The 24,248-nt window shown below is 43.9% G+C and overlaps 1 protein-coding gene across 8 annotated transcripts in view; it reads right to left on the reverse strand.

Annotated features, from left to right (window-relative positions):
- LOC137382667 (rasGAP-activating-like protein 1) overlaps window positions 1-24,248 on the reverse strand; it is a 385,434-nt gene that overhangs the window by 121,227 nt on the left and 239,959 nt on the right. For all 8 annotated transcript variants that reach the window (XM_068054911.1, XM_068054910.1, XM_068054915.1 and 5 more), the window contains one exon: window positions 8,427-8,522. In XM_068054911.1, coding sequence (XP_067911012.1) covers window positions 8,427-8,522 — 96 coding nt within the window. The remainder of the gene's footprint in view (window positions 1-8,426; window positions 8,523-24,248) is intronic.

A 24,248-nucleotide genomic window follows, 5' to 3' on the forward strand; every position in this document is an offset into this window, starting at 1 on the left:
GGACTCACCCACAAGAGGAAACATCCTCTTCACATTCACCTTGTCAAGACCGTTCAAGAACTTATAAACTTCAATCAAGTCTTCCCTCACTCTTCTAAACTTCAGTGAAAACAAGCCCAGTCTTTCCAACCTTTCCTCATAAGACAACGTGCTCATTCCAGGTATCAATCTAGTAAACCTTCTTTCAACTGCCTCCAACACATTTACATCCTTCCTTAAATAAGGAGACCAAAACTGCACACAGTATTTGAGATGTGGTCTCACCAATGCCCTGTATAACTGAAGCATAACATCCTTACTTTGATTTTCAATTCCTCTCGTAATAAAGGATAGCATTCCATTAGCCTTCTTTATTACCTACTGTACCTGCATACTAACTTTTTGTAACTCCTGCAGTAGAATGCCTATATCCCTATGCACCTCGGAATTCTGCTGTCGTTCTCCGTTGAAGTAATACTCTGCTTTTTTATTCTTCCTGCCAAAGTGAACAATTTCACATTTTCCCACATTATACTCCATCTGCCAGATTTTTGCCCACTCACTCAATCTATCTGTATCGGTCTGCAACCTGACACCATGAGCTCCTATGTTGCGCAATAACCTTTTATGTGGCACCTTGTCAAATGCCTTCTGGAAATCCAAGTACAGTACAGTCCAAGTACAGTACGTCAACAGGCTCCCCTTTATCCACAGCACGTCACTCCTTCAAAGAACTCCAATAAATTAGTTAAACATGATTTCCCTTTCATAAAACCATGCTGACCATTCCCGATTACCTTGAGTTTTTCTAAGTTCCCAGCTACAATCTCCTTAATGATTGATTCTAACAACTTCCCCGCGACAGATGTCCCTCTTCTTGAATAGAGGGGTTATATTTTCTACTTTCCAGTCTGATGGAATCTTTCCAGAATCTAGCGAATTTAAAAAAATTAACACCAACGCATCTACTACCTCATTAACCACCTCTTTTAAGACCCTAGGACGAAGTCCATCAGGACCCAGGGACTTGTCAGCCTGCAGCTCCATCAGTTTGGTCAGTACCACTTCCCTGGTGATTGTAATTTTACCAAGTTCCTCTCTTCCTTCCACCACCTGATTTACAGCTATTGCCGGAATGTTTTTTGTATCCTCTACAGTGAAGACAGAAGCAAAATATTTGTTCATTGCATCCGCCATTTCCTTATTATCTACTATTAACTCCCCATTCTCACTCTCTCGAGGACCAACACTCACTTTACTTACTCTTAGGGCTGCGGCAGGTGGTGAAAGAACTAGCACATGGTCAGCAATCTACTGTCACAGATGCATCGGTCCATGACAGTATTGGTAGGAGTGATCACCACAACAGTCCTTGTGGAGATGAAGTCCTGCCTTCACACTGAGGGCACCCTCCATTGTGTTGTGTGGCACTATCACCATGCCAAATAGGACTCAGAACTGATCTAACAGCTCAAAACTGGGCATCCATGAGGCACTGTAGGCCATCAGCAGCAGCAGAATTGTATTCAAACACAATATGATGCCTTATGGCCTGGCATATCCCTCACTCTACCATTACCGTCAAGCCAGGTGACCAACCCTGGTTCAAAAAGGAGCATACCAGAAGCAGTGCCACACATACCTAAAAATGAGTTGCCAACCTGGTGAAGCTACTACATAGGACCACATGCATTCTAAAAGAGGGAAGCAGCATTCGATAGACAGAGATAAGCGATTCCACAACCAACTAATCAGATCAAAGCTCTGCAGTCCAGCTACATTCAGTTGTGAATGGTGGTAGACAATTAATTAATTGAAGGAAGAGGCTCCACACATCCTCATCCTCAATGATGTGGGAGCCCCACATGTCAGTGCAAAAGACAAGGCTGAAGCATTTGCAGCCAGCTTCAGCCAGAAATGCCAAGTGGATGATCCGTCTCGGCCTCCTCCTGAGGTCCTCACTGTCAGAGATGCTAGACTTCAGGCAATCCAATTCACTCCAAGTGATATCAAGAAATGACTGAAGGCACTGGATACAGCACATGCTATGGGCCACAACATCATCCTGGCTGTAGTAGTGAAAAGTTGTGCTCCAGAACTAGCCATGCCCTTAGCCAAGCTGTTCCAGTACAGCTACAACACAGGCATCTACCCAACAATGTGGAAAATTGCCCAGGTATGCCCTGTCCACAAAAAACAGGACAAATCCAATCCAGCCAATTACAGCCCCATCAGCCTACTCTCAATCATCAGCAAAGTGATGGAAAGTTGACTACTGTCAAGCAGCACTTACTCAGCAATAACCTGCTCACTGATGCTCAGTTTGGATTCCACCAGGGCCACACAGCTCCAGTCCTCATTACAGCCTTGGTGCAAACATGGTCAAAAGAGCTGAATTCAAGAGGTAAAGTGAGAGGGATCACCTTGACATCAAGGCAGCATTTGACCGAGTGTGGCATCAAGGAGGGCAGCCATTCCTGCCGGGGTTGGGGGAGCCTCCGGGGGCTCTCGATTGCCCCCAATGAGGGACCACCCGTCCAGCCCAACTAGGAGGCATCCAAGCTTTATCTGGCACCATCTCCATGCGACCTTGCCGCCTTCAACAAACTTAGCCTTTAATTGCATATTTAAGGGCCTCAATTGGCCTAGGGCGGGAAAGCCAACGCTGGCCTTCCCCGCCCCAGACAAAATGGCTGGGGGCCGAGAGAATGTCAGGAATGGTGCCCCCCCGCCATTTCATTTGCCCCCCACACCTCCGTGCCTACCTCCAAGGGCAGAACAAAATCCTGCCCCAGAGGAGGCAGTGGTGTAGTGGTAATGACACTGGATTAGTAACCCAGAGACCCAGGCTATTGCGCTGGGGACATGTGTTCAAATCCCATCAAAGCAGATGGTGAAATTTGAATTCAATTAATCTGGGAATTAAAAAGCTAGTCTAATGGTGACCTGAAACCATTGTTGATTGTTGTAAAAACCCATCTGGTTCACTAATGTCCTTCAGGGAAGTAAATGTGCTGCCCTTACCTGGTCTGGCCTACATGGGACTCCAGACCGGCAGCAATGTGGTTGACTCTTAAAATGCTCTCTGAAATGGCCTAGCAAGCCACTTAGTTCAAGTGCAATTAGGGATGGGCAACAAATGCTGGCTTAGCCAGCGATGCCCACATCCCACAAAAAAAAACAAATAAAAAAAAGGGTGTGGGGATTTTGGAAGTAAAGAAACCAGAGAATAAAGAAGAACTTAGATTCATAGGGATTGTTGAGTATTATTCTAAGTTCATCCCCAACTTAGCTAACACATTCGCCCCACTGTATAAACTGCTCAGAAACTGAATCACTTTGGAGTGGTCTGTTGAGTGCCAGAAAGCTCTTGAAGTGAAGAAAGTACGGACTAGTTATGCTGTTTTGGCCCACTTTGATTTCAAGAAACAATTGGTTCTCGCCTGTGCTACCTCACCAAAAGGGTCAGGTGTAGTATTATCTCACATAATGGAATATGGTGTGGAGAGACCTGCAGCATATGCTCCGTGTACGTTAACAAAGTCAGAGCAGAGTTCCTTACAAGTTGCGAAAGAAGCATTAGCCATCATATGTGGTGTAACAAAGTACCATAAATACCTGAATGATAGGAAATTCACTTTGTTAACTGACCACCAAGCCCTCAAGATAATTTTCGGTTCAAAGAAGGGGGTACCATCCCTAGCGGCAGCATGGCTTCAGAGGCGGGCGTCGACTTTGATGGCCCATTAGTGCAATATTAAATATCGTAAGTCAGCAGATCATGCTAATGAGGACATTCTTTCATGATTTCCTGTGAAGACTGATTCGTTCTTAGCCGCTGAGTTACTTGTGAATTACTTTACATACAGAAATGACGGGCCAGTGTCTGCCAGAGACATTAGTGAAGAAACACGCAGGGATGTGGTGCTCAATAAAGTGCTAAATTATGTCATGAATGGCTGGATTAAACAGTATGATGATGAGAAACCACAGGAGAAATGAACGTAGAAATGAACTGAGCGTAAATCAAGGCTGTCTTCTTTGGGGTATAAGAGTCATTATCCCACCAAGATTTAGAGAGAGATTGTTCGAGGAACTACATCAAGAGCACAGAAGGATAGTCCGTATGAAAGCAGTAGCAAGAAGCTATTTTTGGTATCCTAAGGTAGACAGAGATATTGAAAAAATGGTGAAAAGATGTGAGTTGTGACTCTGAATGAGAAATGATCGAAACAAGGTTCCTTTCATTCCATGGTCAAACACAAGGAAACTATGGGAATGAGTTCATGTCAATTTCTTTGAAATGGAAGGTAAAGAGTATTTTGTTTTAGTTGATAGCTATAGCAAGTGGATAAATATTGAGTTTATGCTCAATACCACAATTGCCAAAACTGTTGCGGTTTTGAGAAGTTGGGTTGCAATTTATGGCTTGTCAGAGGTGTTGGTGTCAGACAATGGCCCACAATTTACATCAGAAGAGTTCAGAATATTTCTGAGTAAGAATGGAGTCAAACACACTCTCGTACCACCATATCACCCAGCATCGATGGTGCTGCAGAAAGTAGTGTGCAGATTGTGAAGAGGTCTTTGCAAAACTATTTGCATGGTGCCAAGTTAGGTAGTGATTCCCATGTTTCCTTTCAACACAGGCTAGACAATTTTCTGTTCTTTTCCAGAATAGCCCCACAGTCTACAACAGGTTGCTCACCTTCTGAGTTAGTGCTTAAACATGCTCCTAGGACAAGGTTGAGTTTGCTTCAGCCTGACATCAATCGCAAAGTAAGAGAAAAGCAAGAAAAAGTGAAGATGAGTCATGATATACCAGGCATGAAACTTAAGAGAGTTCAGGGCTGATCAAAAGGTGGTAAGGAGAATTATGTGTTTGGAGTTTCCGAGACTAGTGCATTCACGTATCTATTGAAGATTGGAGAGAGACTCTGTCAGTGTCATGTAGATCATTTGCTTGAATGAGGGAATCCAATGAAAAGACAGCATGATAACCCTCCTATAGTCCAAATTCCTCCTACAGTTTCAAATGGAAGTCAGGAAGAAAAGGGAAGACACAAAGGATCTTAAAGTCAGAATTCACTGTTAGGGCAAAGTGAGCCAGGGGTTTTGATTAAAACTAGTCAGTCAATGTCACAGTCCCAACCATTAAGTGGAGGTGGTAGTCAAAGTCGAAGTTCAGGTTTGACACAGTCAAAGATGTTGAGAGAGCAGAGTCAAGCTCTTGGAAATAGAAATGAAAGAAAATTGCCAAACAGAAAGAGAAAGAAGCTAGATAGGTTAATTGAAAGTATGTAGGAAGGAAGAAGCAAGAAGTTAAAGAGAAATTGGGAAATTGGAGGTATAAGCCTACTTCCCATTCCAAGAGAGGTTAAGTATTGTTATTTTTGATTTTGTTTTGTCAAATAAAAGGCCATTTGACTAAATGGTATGTTGATGTACTTGAAGTAGTGCAGTTTGATACTGTGAATATGCAAATAGTACACAAAACATAGATGAGATAAGATGATGCAGTGTTATTTCAGGAAATAAGTTGTTTTTTTCATTATTTCTTGTCAAATGATGATTTTTGTTGGACACATTCTGGTGCTGAGGCAAAAGAATCTTTTTTTACATATAATTAACTTGAGTTGTACCAGTATTCATGATTACAGGAAAAACAAAAATGCAACCCAACCTGTTAAATTGCAGGTATTGTTGAGATCAGTTGAGTCACATTGTATTGTTTTTTAAGTGGGAAGGGAGTGTAATATATGGAAAGAGCTGATCATTTTGTAATACTGCCCTCTCTGTTGGAAGGTTATAACAATAAAGGAGGGAGACAACATGAAAGTTTTAAGTAGAGTCTCCTTGTGAGTTATTTCCAGTCCAAAGATGACAGGGATGTTCGCTGATGATTGCAATATGTTCAATACCATTCGCAAATCCTCACATACTGAAGCAGTCCCCACCCGCATGCAGCAAGACCTAGATAACATTGATGCTTGGGTTAATATGTGGCAAGTAACATTCACACCACACAAGTGCCAGGCAATGGCCACCTCCAACAAGAAAGAATCTAACCATTTCTTCCTGACATTCAATGGCATTGCCTGGTGGTTACCATTGACTAGAAACTTAACTGGACGAGCCAGATAAATACTGTGGCTACAAGAACTGGTCAGAGGCTGGGAATTCTACAACAGGTAACTCACCTCCTGATTCACCTAAGCTTGTCCACCATCTACAAGGCACAAGTCAGGAGTGTGATGGAATACTCTCCACAAGCTTGGATGAGTACAGCTCCAACAACACTCAAGAAACTCGACATCATTCAAGACAAAGCAGCCCGCTTGATCAGCACCCCATCCACCATCTTAAATATTCATTCCCTCCAACACAGGCACACAGTGGCAGCAGTGTGTACCATCTACAAGATGTTCTGCAGCAACCTACCAAGGCTCCTTCAACAGCATCTTCCAAACACGTGTCCTCTACCACCTAGAAGGACACTGGCAGCAGAGACATGGGAACACCATCACTTGTAAGTTCCCCTCCAAGTCACACACTATCCTGACTTGAAAATACAGTTCCTTCACTGTCGCTGGATCAAAATCCTGGAATTCCCTCCCTAACAGCACTGTGGGTTTACCTACACCACATGGATTGCAGCAAGTCAAGAAGGCAGCTCATCACCATCTTCTCAAGGGCACTTAGGGATGGGCAATAAATGCTGGCCTTGCCAGCGACACTGACATCCCATGAATAAATAATAAAAAAAGATTCTCAGATCTACCTGTACTAAGAACACATAGAGAAAGGGGGTGTCCAGGTTATCTGGCTGCTCTTGGAATGGGAACTCAAGATCTATTTCAGTCCAGAACCCAACCAGTGAAGCATGAATAATCAGGACAGGTTTTATTCCAAATCCTGAAGCAGATATTTAGACTACAGTTTCCAGGGTCCATTGACAACAAGACCTACGGTCTTTACTCTCCACCACTCCATGTCCCATATACCCCAACCAATACATAGTCATTAAAATGTACTATGGTGAAGGTGATCTGCACAAGGGTAGGTCCTCTGCTCATTTCTCCACGCCTCATGGTCCTGCGCTTTCCCCTTCAACTGCTTGTAAGAGCTTCCCATTTTTTAACTTCCATTAGAAATGACCAATATGACTAGAGAAAAAAGTACACGAGGTGCTTTCCCATTGCCCTCCTCATGTGTGCTTTAAAGGAAACGCAAGTCCTCTTCCCGAAGGATCCTCCGCCTGTAAGCAGCTCTTGTCCCTTGAGGTTCTAACTCTTCCGCCATCACCACCAAAAATTCACTGGTTCCGCCATTGGCTGTGGCTCGTAACCCTGAGCCTGGGACCCTTACCTGGGCCTGAGGCAACTCGCGAAAAGGGAGGGACAACCATCCTCTGAGGTCTCAAATCATCCTGCTACTAAATTGTCCAATCTAAGAAAAAGAGACTAAGCTTGTTTAAAATGGAGGACTAGAGAGTTCACTTTAACTCCAGATTATAGATATAGTGCTTCTCTCATTCATTCTCTCGCCTGTCAGGACTGTGAATCTGCTGACTAGAATTACATAGACACGAGAAGCCCTCTCAGGGTTGTGCTTTGTCGCAGCCGTCTCATGTGGCAAGGTATCTTGGAGAATAATCCTTGCCATGTAATTTGAACATTAATATATAGGATTGGTGCTCAGTATTTAATGCCTAGAAAGCAGAATAGTTTACTTCATAGCAGAAATAGTTTACCTCATGGAGATAGAAATCTGTCAAATGGCTTTGTACAGAGGAAACTGAAAGCAATAAGCTTTCAAAATTCAGAACCAACCTGGATTTTATGCAATTATCTGGCCAAAGTGAAGACATTAACATAGCGGGGTTCACAGATTCACTGGTGGTGTGACTGTCCATTGATTTTGATGGATGGAAAGTATGCGTTGAGTATCCAGCCAAATATGCTCTCCATCACCTAGACTGCTTATTCCACTTCCATAGCGTCACCCGTTTCTGCCCCTGCCTCAGCTCACATGCCACTGCTACCTCATACATAAACAAGTCACCTCCAGATTTAATGGGGTAAAAATTCAACTGGGTCCATATTTGGGCCTTTCCTAGTCTAGGGGTGCTGCAATCAACTGTATTATCCCATCCTCTCCCAAGTGAAATCAAGCTAACTCAATACAGACCAAAGATCAAACCTGGGACCTTCTTATTCTGCATGATCCAATAACAAACTATGAAGTGCATTTAAGCACCAAGCCTTTGCAGCAGCACAATGTTGTTTTAAAAAAAACCATATTCTATAAATCTGGAGTTATAGCAAGAACAGCAGTATACTCCAAAAAGGAAGGAAGTGACAGTCTTGGATCAGTGTTATTTTTAAACCATTCCCAAGTCATTTCTAAACATTGTACATCTGATGATACATAACTTCAACACTCACCCAGTTTAGACAGTCTGTGGATGAATGTTCTATGTCATAAGCCTGTGAAGCTTCGGGCAGGGTGGTTCTTATAGTGGGTCCAGCAGCAGCAACACCCTAAAAGAGAAGAGAATGTCAAAGTTACACATCATAATACTTACATAAATCAAGTTGCTGTCATTTTAGCAGTTGCTTTCAAATTTAAACTAACATCAATGATACTAAATCAGAAAGCTGTGTGTTTAGTTTCTGTTACTCTGCACACAACAGCACTTGGTTTTGAACTTATATTTGATCTAATATGGAACATGGAAATGATTAATATTTACTTGCTGATAACATTGACAATGTAGATTAGTTGATCACACTCCACTCCCCTAGAAGGTGTCAACTGTGGCTCAGTTGGGAGTACTTGTACCTCTAAGTCCAAGGTTTGTGAGTTTATGACTCCCTCCAGAGACTTGAGCACAAAATCTAGGGCTGACAGCTTAGTTCCAGTGCAGAGGGAGTTCTGCACTGTCAGAGGTGCCATCTTTTGGAATAAACATGAAACTGTGGGCCCTTCTGCCCTCTCAGACAGCATAAACGTTCCTATTGCACTATTTCGAAGAGCAGGGCAATTCTCCCGGGAGTCATGGCCAATACTTATATCTTGACCAACATCACCAAAACAAATTATTTGGCCATTATCACATTGCCGTTTGTGGGATCTTGCTTTGCACAAATTGGCTGCTGTGTTTCCTACATTACAACAGTGACCACACTTCAAAAGTACTTCATTGACATGGGAAGTATTTTGAGGTGTGCTGAGGAACTTTTTAAATGTAATATCTTTATTTGAGTTGAATCTGTTTGTGAATGAACTCTAGCAAAGCCGATACTTAGAGGTGTGTTGCAGGACGAGACCATTAATGTGATTCACATAATGTAAGTTGCTTGAGCTTTTTACTCCTGGTTCACAATCATTGCCTGAAGTGTGTTAAAGTTTTGAAACATATTGTTAAGTAGTTTTTGATTCTACATAATATATAAACAGGGTAAAACAATATCTGGCAGTGCCATTCGACCAATGCTACATTCTAAATCCCAGAGTCATTAACATACAGGCAGGTGTCTGTGCCTGTGGGATTGATCACCATTTGATTATCTCACTGTAGGGCCCACAAGTGGCCAGGTACAATGTCCACATCTGCTTTCTGCAGATTTAGGTACAGTTAGGCCTCTTGCAATAGTATTTGGTGGGACACCCGGCATAGCTCAGGAGCATCCCCTCTGACACCCCCTCCAAACTGCTATCAGGATATGAGGGTACAGGCAGAAGCAGCACCTGTCCACTCAGTCAGATTTTGCCACGACTGTCCCGAAAAGATGGAAACCAAGTGGATCTGCACTCAATGCCCCAATTTCTAGAGTTTCCAATTCAACTACACCAGAATTACCCCTAAGAAGGACAAATATACCTTCATGTATAAACTTAGACAGCATGCGCTCCAAGATTATTTTCCTACCTGCAGCATCACAGCCATACCCAATCCTGACCTCTCATGGTATTTGCTCATTTTCAGTAATGCAAAGTAGGTGTGCTGGCAGGTTTCTCCCCTCCCTACCCTGTAGTATAGAAACCAATTCAATGCCACTCTGATGAGATCATCCAACTCAGCACAGAACAAGGATTGAACCTACATGGTTCTGCTCCACATTGTGGAATGTTTCCTACATTACAACAGTGACTATACTTCAAAAGTACTTCATTGGCTATGAAGCACTTTTGAACACCTTGATGTGGTACAAGGCACTACACAAATGCAAGTCTTTTCTATTTCACAGCACAAGAAATAAACTAATTGAGCCACCAGTAGGGGCTTGGGAGTACTTTTTATGAATGAAAGATTTGTTGGAACCCATGGGAGTGAAGGGGAAATGGGTGGTCGAGATGGGGAGCTAAAGTAGGAAGTGTCTGCCTGATAATGATAATGTCAGCAGTTTGGCCATTTTCTGGCATAATAACAGAAGAGAACATACCATCTAACTCATAATAAGGTTTTAAATAGAGAATCAGAAAAGGCTGAGAGTGTGCTAAGAGACAAACAGATTTGAAGGGTTTGGGTGGTATTTTAAACTAAGGCAGCAAAAGAATTGAAACGATCACGTTAAATAAACATGGGCACTACAATTCTGCAACTCACTTCAGTTTGCAATTTTCTGCTCCCAGTTTCAGTTTTACTATTAGAGTTCGAACCTTGGTTCTATCTCTTCAGGTGTTGTTCCTTTCTCCTTTGAATCTGCCAGCAACACCCCTCTCCTCAAAAAAGCAACCCTTAACTCCAATGTCCTTGCAAACTACTGTACCGTAACCTCCCTTTCCTCTCCAAAGTCCTTGAACGTGTTGTCACCTCCTAGATATGTTCCCAACTTTCCCGCAACTCCATCCTTGAATCCCTCCAATCAGGTTTCTGCCCCTGCCACAGCACAGAAACAGCTCTTATCCAAGTCACAAATAACATCCTATCTGACTGCGACAAAGGAAAACTTTACCTCCTCCTCCATCTCAATGTCTGCAGCCTTTAGCACAGTTGACCACACCATCCGCCTCCAACACCTCTCCATTGCCATTCAGCTGGGTGGGACTGCTCTCAACGAGTTCCATTCTTATCCATCTAATCATAACCAGAGAATCACTTGTAATAGCTTCTCTTCCTGTTCCCACACTGTTACCTCCCTCTGGTGTCCCCCAAGGATCTATCCTTGGCCCTCTCATTTTTCTCATCCACATGCTGCCCCTTGATGACATCATCCAAAAGCACAGTGTTAGTTTTCACATGTACGCTGATGACACCCAGCTCTACCTCACCACCACCTCTCATGACTCCTTCACTGTTGCTAAATTATCAGACTGCTTATCTGACATCAAGTACTGGATTAAATATTGGGAAAACTGAAGACATTGTTTTCAGTCCCCATTACAAATTCCATTCACTAGCTACTGACTCCATTCTTCTCCCTGGCAAGTATCTGAGATTTTAAAAACTCTGTTCGCAATCTTGGTGTCACATTTGACCCCAAGATGAGCTTCTGACCTCATATTCATGACATCATTATGACTGCCTATTTCCACCTCCATAACATCACCCGACTTTGCCCGTCTCAGCTCATGTACTGCTGAAACCTTCTTTCATGCCTTCATTATCTCTAGACTTGACTATTCCAATGCACTCTTAGCTGGTCTCTTACATAAACCTGAGGTCATCCAAAACTCTGCTGCCCATGTCTTAAGTCACATCAAGTCCTGTTCCCCTATCACCCCTGTGCTTGCTGACCTACCTTGGCTCCCGGTCAAGCAACGCTTTGATATTAAATTCTCATCCTAGTTTTCAAATTCCTCCATGGCCTCGCCCCTGCTTATCTCTGTAATCTCTTCCAACCCCACAACCCTCCAAGATATCAGTGCTCCTTTAATTCTTGCCTCTTGTGCATCCCAAATTTTAACCTTTGTTAGCCACACCTTCAGTTGCCCAGGACCCAAGCTCTGGAATACCTTCCCTACACTTCTCTGCCTCTCTACCTCACTTTCCTCCTTTAAGACACTCCTCAAAACCTACCTCTTTGACCAAGTTTTTGGTCATCTGACCTAATATCTACTTCTGTGGCTCGGTGTCACATTTTGCTTTATAATGCTCCTGTGAAGTGCCTTGGGGTATTTTATTATGTTAAAGGCGCTATAGAAATAATGTTGTTGTTGTCACCAACAACTGTTCTGCTCCCAACCAGACACTCCAATTTTTGTTATGAGGTTTTGCTATATAGCTCCACATCATGGCACAGGAAAGGAGGTTATGAATTTATAATACCAGACTAGGGTCAGGTTGCCATTTATGTTCCCCGCCCCCCTCCCACCCCATTACCTTTGTTCTGTTTCTTGTTAAATGCTGTTCATTTGTAACATTTCCCAGCTCTGAGGAATTGTCCCTAATCCCCAAATTATTGTCTGCTCGCTCCATTAATGCTGCCTAACCTGTTGTTTCTGCTGTTTTCGATTTTTGTTTCAGGATAGGACTTCACTGAGGCTTAAAACTGAGACTGTTATACAGAAGAGTCCAGTAGAGTATCTTATGTCCCCTCCCCATCTCTGTAACCTCCTCCAGACCTATAACCCTCCAAGAACTCTGCGTGCCTCCATCTCTGGCCACTTAAGCATCCCACTCCCAAGCATTCACTCCCTCCACCACCGACGCACAGTGGCAGCAGTGTGTACCATCTACAAATTGGACTGCAGCAACGCACCAGGCTCCTTAGATAACACCTTCCAAACCCACAACCTCTACCACGTAGAAGGACAAGGGCAGCCGATGCACGGAAGCACCACCACCTGCAAGTTCCCGTCCAAGCCACACACCATCCTGACTTGGAACTATATCGCCGTTCCTTCACTGTTGCTGGGTCAAAATCCTGGAACTCCCTTCCTAAAAGCACAGTTGGTGTACCTGCCCCACATGGACAGCAGCGGTTCAAGGTGGCAGTTCACCACCATGTTCTCAAGAGCAGTTAGGGATGGGCAATAAATGCTGACCTAGCCAGCGACGCCCGCATTCATGATCGAATAAAAAAAACTCCCTTTGTCTCAACATTGACAGCCATACTTTCAGCTATCTGTGCTCTAAATTCTTGAATTCCCTCCTAGAACCTCTCTGCCTCTTTCTCACCTCTTTTAAAATCCTCCTTAAAACCTACTTCCTTGACCAAGCTTTTGGACACCCCCACTTTATAACACCTTCCTTGGCTTGGTGCAATTTTTTGTCTGATTAGACTCCTGTGAAGTACGTTTTCATACATTAAAGGTATTATGTAAATGCAAGTTGTTGTTGTCCATATAATGTACACTAGTTACTTCTGTTATTTGCCCTGATTCCTGAAAAGTAGCAAATTTATGTATTTCACAATGAATGTCTGCCACTGAAAAATAACAACATACAAAGGGCATCAAGGATGTCAAAATATTAAAGGATTGCAAAATGGCAATAAATACATGGCAACATTTCAATCGACAGCCCTGATGATGTAAATTGCATAGTTTGTCAGTTTATGCTGCCATCCGCAGGCCTTTGTTTCTTGTTTGTAATTATCTTGCTGTTGCACAATAGCTGTCAGGAGCAGAGATCAGGCAACCTTCACAGTGTAATAAATATGGTAACTTCTCCAGTGTCACAGACCTTCAGGTACAGAAATGTAATCATTTATCAGTTATATTCTGTTCCATTGTATCTCATAATGTTCAACAAGCATATGCTGCTTTTCACCAACCTGTAATTTCTGAAATCAGAATATAAAACAAATGCTGCCTTGATGTCAAGTGCAGTCACATTCACATCACCTCTGGGGTTCAGCTCTTATGTCCAGACAAAAGCTGTAATGAGGTTAGGAGCCGAGTGGTCCTGGTGGAACCCAAACTGAGCGACAGGTTATTGCAGTAACCTAGATTAAGCAAGCAATAATGCAAGGCTGGATTGCATTTATTTTAACGCAAGGTGTCTTACAAGTAAGGCAGATGAATTGAGGACGTTGATTAACACATGGGAATATCATATTATTGCTATCACAGAGACATGGTTGAGGGAAGGGCAGGACTGGCAGCTCAGTATTCCAGGGCATAGAATCTTCAGGCGTGATGGGGTGGGGTGGAGGGTGGGGGGGTTGGGTGCGGGAAAGAGGAGGTGGAATTGCACTGTTGATCAAGGAGTCAATTATTGCAGTAAGGAGGGATGATATCTTAGAAGGTACCTCAAATGAGGCCATATGGGTAGAACTAAAAACAAAAAGGGGGCAATCACTTGGCTGGGAGTGTACTACAGGCCTTCAAACAATCAGGGAGATATAGAGAAGCAAATATGTAGGCAAATCTCAGATAGGTGTAAAAATAATAGGGTAATAATAGTAGGAGATTTCAACTTCCCCAATATCAACTGGGATAGTCAGTGCAAAAGGCTTACAGGGGGCAGAATTCTGAAAGTGCATACAGGAGAGCTTTTTGAGCCAGTAGGTAGAAAGTCCGACAAGAGAAAGAGCGGTACTGGACGGGGCGGCACAGTGGCGCAGTGGTTAGCACCGCAGCCTCACAGCTCCAGGGACCCGGGTTCGATTCCGGGTACTGCCTGTGTGGAGTTTGCAAGTTCTCCCTGTGTCTGCGTGGGTTTTCTCCGGGTGCTCCGGTTTCCTCCCACAAGCCAAAAGACTTGCAGGTTGATAGGTAAATTGGCCATTATAAATTGTCACTAGTATAGGTAGGTGGTAGGGAAATATAGGGACAGGTGGGGATGTTTGGTAGGAATATGGGATTAGTGTAGGATTAGTATAAATGGGTGGTTGATGTTCGGCACAGACTCGGTGGGCCGAAGGGCCTGTTTCAGTGCTGTATCTCTAATCTAATCTAATCTGGACCGAATCCTAGGGATTGAAGCCGGACAAGTGGTAGAAGGGTCAGTATGGGAGCATTTCCATAGTAACCATAACTCTGTAAGATTTAAGGTAGTTATGGAAAAGGACAAAGATGGACCGGAATTAAGGTACAGAATTGGGGGAAGGCCGATTTCAATATGATAAAACAGGATTTGGCCAAAGTGGACTGGGAGCAGCTACTTGTAGGAAAGTCTACATCAGTCCAGTGGGAGTCATTCAAAAAGGAAATAGTGAGAGTTCAGGGCCAACATGTTCCCATAAAGCTGAAGGATAGGACCAATAAGTCCAAGGAGCCCTGGATGTCAAGGGATATAGAGGATTGGATAAGGAAAGAAAAGGAGGCTTATGGCAGATTCAAAGTGCTGAAAACAGCGGAAGCCCTAGAGGAGTATTGAATGTGTAGGGGAGTACTTAAAAAAGTAATTAGGAGAGCAATGAAGGGACATGAAAAAACACTGGCGGGCAAGATAAAGGAAAATCTCAAGGCGCTTTATAAGTATATTAAGGGCAAGAGGATAACCAGGGAAAGAGAAGGGCCCATTAGGGACCAAAGTGACAATCCATGTATGGAGACGGAGGACATAGGTGAGGTTTTAAATGAATACTTTTTATCTGTGTTCACGATGGAGAAGGACGATGTAGGTGTAGCGACCAGGGAGGGGGATTGTGATATATTTGAACAAATTAGCATTGAAAGGGAGGAAGTATTAGCTGTTTTAGCGGTCTTAAAAGTGGATAAATCCCCAGGCCCAGATGAGATGTATCCCAGCTGTTATATGAGGCAGAGGCTCTGACACAAATTTTCAAATCCTCTCTGGCCACAGGAGAGTTACCAAAGGACTGGAGGACAGCAAATGTGTTACCATTATTCAAGAAGGGTAGCAGGGATAAACAAGGTAAATACAGGCTGGTGAGTCTAACATCAGTGGTAGGGAAACTATTGGAAAAAATTCTGAGGGACAGGATTAATCTCCACTTGGAGAGGCAGGGATTCGTCAGGGATATTCAGCATGGCTTTGTCAGGGGAGATCGTGTCTAACAAACTTGATTGAATTTTTCAAGGAGGTGACTAGGTGTGTCGATGAGGGTAAAACCGTTGATGTAGTCTACATGGACTTCAGTAACGCTTTTGATAAGATCCCGCTTGGGAGATTGGATAAGAAGGTAAAAGCCCATGGGATCCAGGGCAATTTGGCAAATTGGATCCAAAATTGGCTTAGTGGCAGGAGGCAGAGAGTGATGGCCGAGGGTTGTCCTTGTGAGTGGAGGTCTGTGACCAGTGGTGTACCGCAGGGATCGGTGCTGGGACCCTGGTTGTTTGCAGTGTACATTAATGATTTAGATGTGAATATAGGAGGTGTGATCAGTAAGTTCACACGAAAATTGGTGTTGTCCTAAATAGTGAGGAGGAAAGCCTTAGATTATAGGACAATATAGATGGACTGGTAAGATGGGCAGAGCAGTGGAAAATGGAATTTAATCCTGCGAAATGTGAGGTGATGCATTTTGGGAGGACTAACAAGGCAAAGGAATATACAATGGATGGTAAGACCCTAGGAAGTACAGAGGGTCAGAGGGACCTTGGCGTACTTGTCCATAGATCACTGAAGGCAGCAGCACAGGTAGATAAGGTGGTTAGGAAAGCATATGGGATACTTGCCTTTTTCAGCCGAGACATAGAATTTAAGAGCAGGGAGGTTATGATGGAGCTGTATAAAACGCTAGTCAGGCCACAGCTGGAGTACTGTGTACATTTCTGGGCACCACACTATAGGAAGGATGTGATTGTTCTGCAGAGGGTGTAGAGGAGATTCACCAGGACGTTGTCTGGGCTGGAGCATTTCAGTTACGAAGAGAGACTGGATAGGCTAGCATTGCTTTCCTTACAGCAGAAAAGTCTGAGGTGGGACCTGATTGAGGTATACAAAATTATGAGGGGCATTGATAGGATAGATAGGAAGAAACTTTTTCCCTTAGCAGAGGGGTCAATAACCAGGGGGAATAGATTCAAGGTAAGGGGCAGGAGGTTTAGAGGGGATTTGAGGAAAATAAAATTCACCCAGAGGGCGGTTGGAATCTGGAACACACGGCCTGAAGAGGTGGTAGAGGCAGCAACCCTCACAACATTTAAGAAGTATTTAGATAAGCACATGAAATGCCATAGCATACAAGGCTACGGGCCAAGTGCTGGAAAATGGGATTAGAATAGTTAGGTGCTTGATGGCTGGCACAGACACAATGGGCTGAAGGGCCTGTTTCTGTGCTGTATAACTCTATAGTCCTATGACTCTATAAAAGTGAGATATTGCCATTTTAAACAGCAATCCTTTGATATGCCTTACGGTTCAATTTTGACCTAAATGTGAAAAGTATACTGACGTAAAAGTAAACTACACTGTCGCCACAAAGCAGTGGCAGGTAAGCAAGCTGAATAAAATAACGTGCTTAGGAAATAATCTTCCCACAACACTTAATATTTACATTCCAATATCATAATTGCTTTTACGTGTATTGCTGCTGGAAACTAAGAACTTTTGAACAATTGCCGCCAGACGGGATTTAACTTCCAACCCAGAGCCTTGTGACTGAACAGAGGCCAACCCTGGTTGATATTCAACAGAGGCATGTTTCACTGTTTCTTTATTGGGACATCAATCTCTGTGCCAGGAGGCTTGTAAGGGCGGAATATTGGAAAAGTCATTATCTGTGTAATCTGCTTATCACAGATGTCAAGTAAAGGCAAGAAAACTACAAGCAATACAGCAAGTACCTGCAGTTGCAGTCAAATGATTCTGATGGCACTATCAATTGTAAAGCCTCAGAGTATACTGTGGAAATGTTGCCTTGTAATCATTGCAACATAAACTGAATTTCGGTCATGCGACAAAATATGTAAAATCTATAAATTATACGAAAGGCATTTCCAGTGGGACATGCTGCTCACAGAGAGCAAATCACAGATAGTTACAGCTGCATATCCCGATAATTTTTCTTGATTAATTCTCCATCATGGGCAGCATGTCCACAATTTCCTGAGATTCACTCTCTACTATCACTACTGTCTACTGAATTGTCTGAAGTCGATCAGTCCTGACTGAACCCAGACTGAGTATCAGTGAGCAGGTTGTTGCTGAATGAGTGCTGCTTGATAGCACTGTCACCTTTCATCACTTTGCTGAAGATTGAGAGTTGACTGATGCAGTGGTAATTGGCCAGATTGGATGTGTTCTGTTTTTTGTGGACTGGACACACTCGGGCAATTTTCCACCTTGTCAGGTCGATGCCAGTGTTGCAGCAGTACTGGAACAGCTTGGCCAGGAGCATGGCTCGTTCTGGAGTACAAGATTTCAGTACTACAGCTGGGATATTGTCGGAGCTCATAGCTTTTGCTAAATCCAGCGCCTTCAGCCATTTCATGATATCACATGGAGTGAATCAATTTGCAGAAGACTGGCTTCTGTGGTGGTAGGCACCTCAGGAAGAGGCCAAGATGGATCATCCATTTGGCTCTTCTGGCTGAAGATGGTTGCAAATGCTTCAGCCTTGTCTTTTGGCGTGCGAGGCTCCAACATCATTGAGGATGGGTTTGTTCATGGAGCCTCCTCCTCCCATTAGTTGCTTAATTGTCCACCACCATTCACGACTGGATGTGGCAGAACGCAGAGCTTTTATCTGATTCATTGGTTGTGGGATCGCTTAGCTCTGTCCATAGCTTGTTGCTTCTGTGGTTCAGCATGCATGGTAGTCTAGTGCTGCAGCTTCACCAGGTTGGTACCTTATTTTTTTAGATATGCCTGGTGGTGCTCCTGGAATGCTCCTCTACACTCCTCCTTAAACCAGGGTTAGTCCTGTGACTTGATGGTACTGGTAGAGTGAGGGATATGCCAGGTCAAAAGGTTACAGATTGGCCCTCATGTTGTTTCTCTCACCACCTGCTGCAGGCCAAATCTGGCAGCTATGTCCTTGAGAACTTGGCTAGCTTGGGTGACGGTGGGGCTACCGAGCCATTCCTAGTGAAGGGCATTGAAATCCCCCACCCAGAGTACATTCTGTACTCTTGCTACCCTCAGTGCTTCTTTCAAGTGATGTTCAATATAGAGCAGTACTGATTCATCAGGTGGGGGAGAAGTAGATGGTAATCAGTAGGCGGTTCCCTTGCCCGTGTTTGACCTGATACTATGAGACTTACATGGGGTCTGGAATCAATGTTGAGAACTCCCAGGGCCACTTCCACCCAACTGTATAGCATTGTATACCTCTGGTGGATCTGTCCTGCCGGTGGGACAGAACACACCCAGGGATGGTGATGGAAGAGTCTGGGACATTGGCTGTAAGGTATGATTCGGTGAGTATGACTATGTCAGGCTGATGCTTGACTAGTCTGTGGGAAAGCGCTCCTAATTTTAGCACAAGATCCCAGATATTGATGACAGGACTTTTCAGAGTTAACTGGGCAGAGGTGCCTTTGTTGTGTCCAATGCCTAGGCTGATGCTAGGTGTTCCGTCCAGTTTTATTGACATTATAATTTTGCGTAGGGATTTGATACAAGTTAGCAGCTTGTATTTCAAAGAGCAGTTAACATTGCTGTGGGTCTGGAGTCACATATATGCCAGACCCAGTAAGGATGGTAGATTTCCTTGCTGAAAGACATTATGAACCATTTGTGAAGCAGCGTGAATTCAAAATTGACATCAGGTGTCGTGCCAGATGTGACAAGCTATGTAGAATACATCTGTCCATATTCAAATGGATGTATTGCAATGCTATGAGCTGCTATGATAGTGCAAGTGAGGGTGAAAAGACTGGGCATAGGGCACATGGATACCAGTGCATTGCACCATGAATAAGATATAATTGCTGGACCCCTGGAGGACTTAGCTTCGGTGCATAAAAGGCTCATTCTGCTTGTGGAAACTGCCTTTTTTGCAAATGGAAGTTAAACATGTACGGTAAACAGCGCACTTTAGAAAGGATGTCAGGATTTTAGATGGGATTCAGAGGATATTAACTAGAATGGCACCAGGAATGAAGGGTTTCAGTTATCTGGAGAGACTATAGAAGCTTAGATTATTCTCCTTAGCGCAGGGAAGGTTGGGGAGATTTAATAGTGATGTTCAGATTATGCAGAATTTTTAGAGTGCATAAGGACAAACTGTTTCAACTGACGGTGGGAGGGGGGTGGGGGTGGGCGGGTGAGCGGGTGGCGCCAGCAACCAGAGCACATTATATTTAAAATAATTGGCAAAAAAGCTAGGAAGAAAATGAGGAGAATTTTTTTACTCTGAATTGCCTGAAAGCATGGTTGAAGCAGATTCAATAGTAACTTTCAAAAGAGAATTGGAGAAAAAGGGAAAACTTGTAGGGCTATAGGGAAGGAGCAGGGCAGAGGGACGAACTGGTAGTTCTTTCAGCGAGTCAGCAGAGGCATGAGGGGCCGAATGGCCTCCTTCTGTGCTCGATGATTCTATGTTGGGAGGTCTCCCTCCTCCTGACAGACTGCTGCCATCGGCGAATGATTGCTGAGAAGCTTCCAGCCCAGACTGGGCTGCCCCCTTAGCTGAAGGAGGAAATGCAGAAGCTGCCAGAGGGCAGAAAACACATTGTTAAAAGTTACTGGAGACACATTCACTGCTTAAATTACAGTAACACATTTGTTATTAAAAAAAAGGCCTTAAATCAATGGAAAACCCATTCAGAAATGTACATTGTAGATTCTTATTCTGTTTCCCACTTAAACTAAAATTCATTTGTGGGCCACTTGGATAACCCAAAATAAGTTAATATTTTAAAATATTAAACTTATTTGAATTTGCACACTTTATGTGCGAGGTTCCAACTGATGAAATTAACTTGATTTGTGTTCCCAACAAGGGTCAATTATATAAAAGCAAAATACTGCAAATGCTGGAAATCTGAAATAAAAACAAGAAATGCTGGAAATACTCAGCTGGTCTGGCAGCATCTGCGGAAAGAGAAGCAGAGTTACCGTTTCAGGTCAGTGACCCTTCTTCAGAACTTAGGGTCAATTATAATCTGCTGTATGCGGGCAGGGCCATAAGTTAATACACCGCCAATGGCAGTGTGATTTTTACTCTTACCACTACTGTTCTGAAATAACAAATACTCATAGCAATGGATGGATCTAATCTTTTGGCAAAGATATTGGACTGGAAATACTGTGGGGATTTTCCTCATCTCCAAGGTTAACTTTGACAGAAGATCTGTGGAACCCTTGGAGGAACAGCCACTTACCCATTGCTTTGGGGTAGCCAGTAGTAACCCTATAGGATTTCCCAGACATTAACATAATAGGGAACATTTTCCCGAGCCTTCGCCCAGATGTACTTGATTGCCTGGATGCAGTGAAGATCAGTTCACAGGATGCCCAGTGCACCCAAGTACACCTCCAGGAAAACCTCTCCAAAGACTACTGTGATGTCAGTTCCACAAATATTTTCTAGCTTTCTACATTTGAGAACTATGGTTCGTTTCGTGTTTTGACCCTCATTTCATTTGATCTTTCACTAACTTCTGCCGAGATTCTATCTTAAAAAAAGCAATCCGCCTGTTTACTCAAAAGCAGACACCAACAGCCAAGGCAGACTCTACTTAACAGTCACCTCCTTTGTTATCTCTTGCCCCACCCCCACCTCACTTGCTTATAACCTGTGACTTTTCTAATATTTGTCAGTTCCGAAGAAGGGTCACTGACCCGAAACGTTAACTCTGCTTCTCTTTTCACAGATGCTGCCAGACCTGCTGAGTGGTTCCAGCATTTCTTGTTTTTATTTCAGATTTCCAGCATCCGCAGTATTTTGCTTTTATCTACTTAACAGTCAGTCATTTAATGAGTCATTAAACTCTTTGGCTAACATTCATTTAATAAGTAAGAAACAATGCTAATTTATTGCTTCCCTGCCAACAAGATAGTGGGAATGCAAAGAAGACAATTACCCATTAAATGTCCGTACAATTTATAGCTTTGTAAAGTTAATTTTCATTAGCCCTCAAGTAGTATGAATTCCAAATGCCAAGACTGCTGTTGGAAATCTATTTTAAACCACCAGCAGTTCTGGATGGCCTGTTCACGGAAATAACACTGCACTGTGTCATTGCGCAGGCTTCTCCTGTAAACCTCTCCCACACGAGGCTGGATTTTTACTCGGAGGCAGGGAGGGAGTAGTGCTGGATTAAGGTTGGGAAACCTGGAGGAATGGCTTTCCCTCAGGTCCTGTTGAATTTAATGGCAGGACCTGATTGACGTGTTTATTTCTCCATTTCCCACCCGCAGTCAGCTAGACTGAGAGGCTGGTTGGCTGTTAGATGTGGAGGCCTTTGGCATCAGGTCATAACCAGGGAGCAGAGAGGAGAGGGGGAGGGAGAGAATCAGAGATTGCAGGGGGTGGTGGGGAGGGGCAGAGACAGGATGGCTGAGGGATCGGAGGCAGGGCGTGGCGGGAGGAGTGGGAAATCGTAGGCAGGTGGGAGAGGGGGGTGGGCGGCATGAGGGGGGTGGTAGGACATCAGAGGCAGGGGGGGGCTCAGAGGCCTCGTGGGGGAGATTGGGTGGAGATTGGAAGCTGTCCAATCGCGAGGGTTGGTGAGGCAGGTACACTTGATCCATCAGATAAATGGAAAGGCACCTGGCTCCTGGATCCAGCAGTCCTCATCTTCCTTTAGCTGCCGGGTTTCCTGAAACCTGGGAAACATGGTTAAAAGATGGAAACAGAGTGACATTTGAAAGTGTGGATCAATGCAAGGTTACCAGTTTCATTATAATATTTAAACTGCCAACCCCCCTCCTGCTAGTAGATTGGTTGCTTGCCCCTCCTTTCCAGATTTTTAACTCTTTAAACACCCATCTGACACAAACCTGCCAGTTTTTTGGGGATTAAAATTCCCCCCAGGGAGTTCAAGAATGAAGACCATTTTGATCTTCCACCAGGAGGAAGAGACTGAAACTCGCTGGGGTAGTCTCCAGAGGATGACATCACATACCTCCAAGCATGCAGCATTGGCTTAGTGCTGTGAGTGACCAAGGCACAGTGTGCAACATGCGGAGGCTCTCCCTGATATCTTTCCTCCCCGTTACTGCCAGATTTATTCCAGGTGATAACAGTTCTAGTGCTGACCAAAATTTTCAAGAAATTCACTCTACGAATCACAGCAATACTAAAGTGATCTTTCCTTTGGATGCCCCTGGGTATCTGACCAGTTACTTGCTACACCATTGGTCATTTCGCATTAAACTTCGCTTTAAACTGGCAAGCAAGGTAATTCTGACCTTTAAAAAAAAACTGTATCTCTTGTTCATTTGTGCATGTTTTGTCTGCATCGTTTGTAACTTCAGATAACTTCGATATCGCCTGCTCCTCTAACTATTGCAGCAACTAGGACCACCAACTTAGGCCATTGGTGCCCTTCCTAAGGTCGCAGGTCATTCTCTTTCAGTGTTGCCATTATGATTCTAATGCAGCCACAGCTTGCTTCTTCAGTGTCATCATTTCACTTCTTAAAGTTACAGTTCCAAACCACTCTCCCTCCATACAAGTTTTATTGATATGAAAATTCCAAAGAAAAATTCACTACTTGGGAGATGCATCATACCCAACGATGAGAATATATGGCATTTTTGAGTCTCAGCCAAATATTAACCAGAACATTTACCCCCACTGATTTCCCGATTTCCCCACTTGCAGTTCTGAAAACTGGTGAGAGTGATGGTTCCTCTGAGCAGTGCAGGCAGAACAAAGCCCGCGGCACCAAGGGTGGCTCAGCTACACAGGGCTAGGCGGATGAGGAAGGGAAGAGCAATAGTGGGAGGGTATTCGAGAGTGAGGGGAGCAAACAAGCGCTTCTATGGCCGCAGATCTGATTCTAGGATGGTATGTTGCCTCCCTGGTGCCAGGGTCCAGGACGTCACTGAATGGCTACAGGACATTCTGAGGAGGGAGGCTGAACAACCAGAGACCGAGATCCATATTAGCACCACTGACGCAGGCAGGAAGAGGAATGATGTCCTGAAGCCAGAGTTTAGGGAGCTAAGAGAGAGATTGAAATGCAGGACCTCAAAGGTAGAAATCTCTGCATTACTCCCACTGCCATGTGCTGGAGAGTACAGAAATAGGTAGACAGAGCTGATGACTATGTAGCTGGTGCAAGAGGGAGGGCTTTAGATTCCTGAGGCATTAGGACCACTTCTACGGGAGATGGGATCAGTACAAGCCGGACAGGTTGCACCTCAACAGGGCCTGGACCAATATCCTTGTAGGGGTTTTGCTATTGCTGTTGGGAAGAGTTTAAACTAGCTAGGCTGGGGATGGGATCCTGAGAGTGGGTTCAGAAGGGCAAGAAGAAAAGTTGGAAATGGTGGGCACAAAATTACTAAGTGT

Source organism: Heterodontus francisci, chromosome 23 (genome assembly GCF_036365525.1).
Source record: "Heterodontus francisci isolate sHetFra1 chromosome 23, sHetFra1.hap1, whole genome shotgun sequence".
Taxonomy (NCBI): domain Eukaryota; kingdom Metazoa; phylum Chordata; class Chondrichthyes; order Heterodontiformes; family Heterodontidae; genus Heterodontus; species Heterodontus francisci.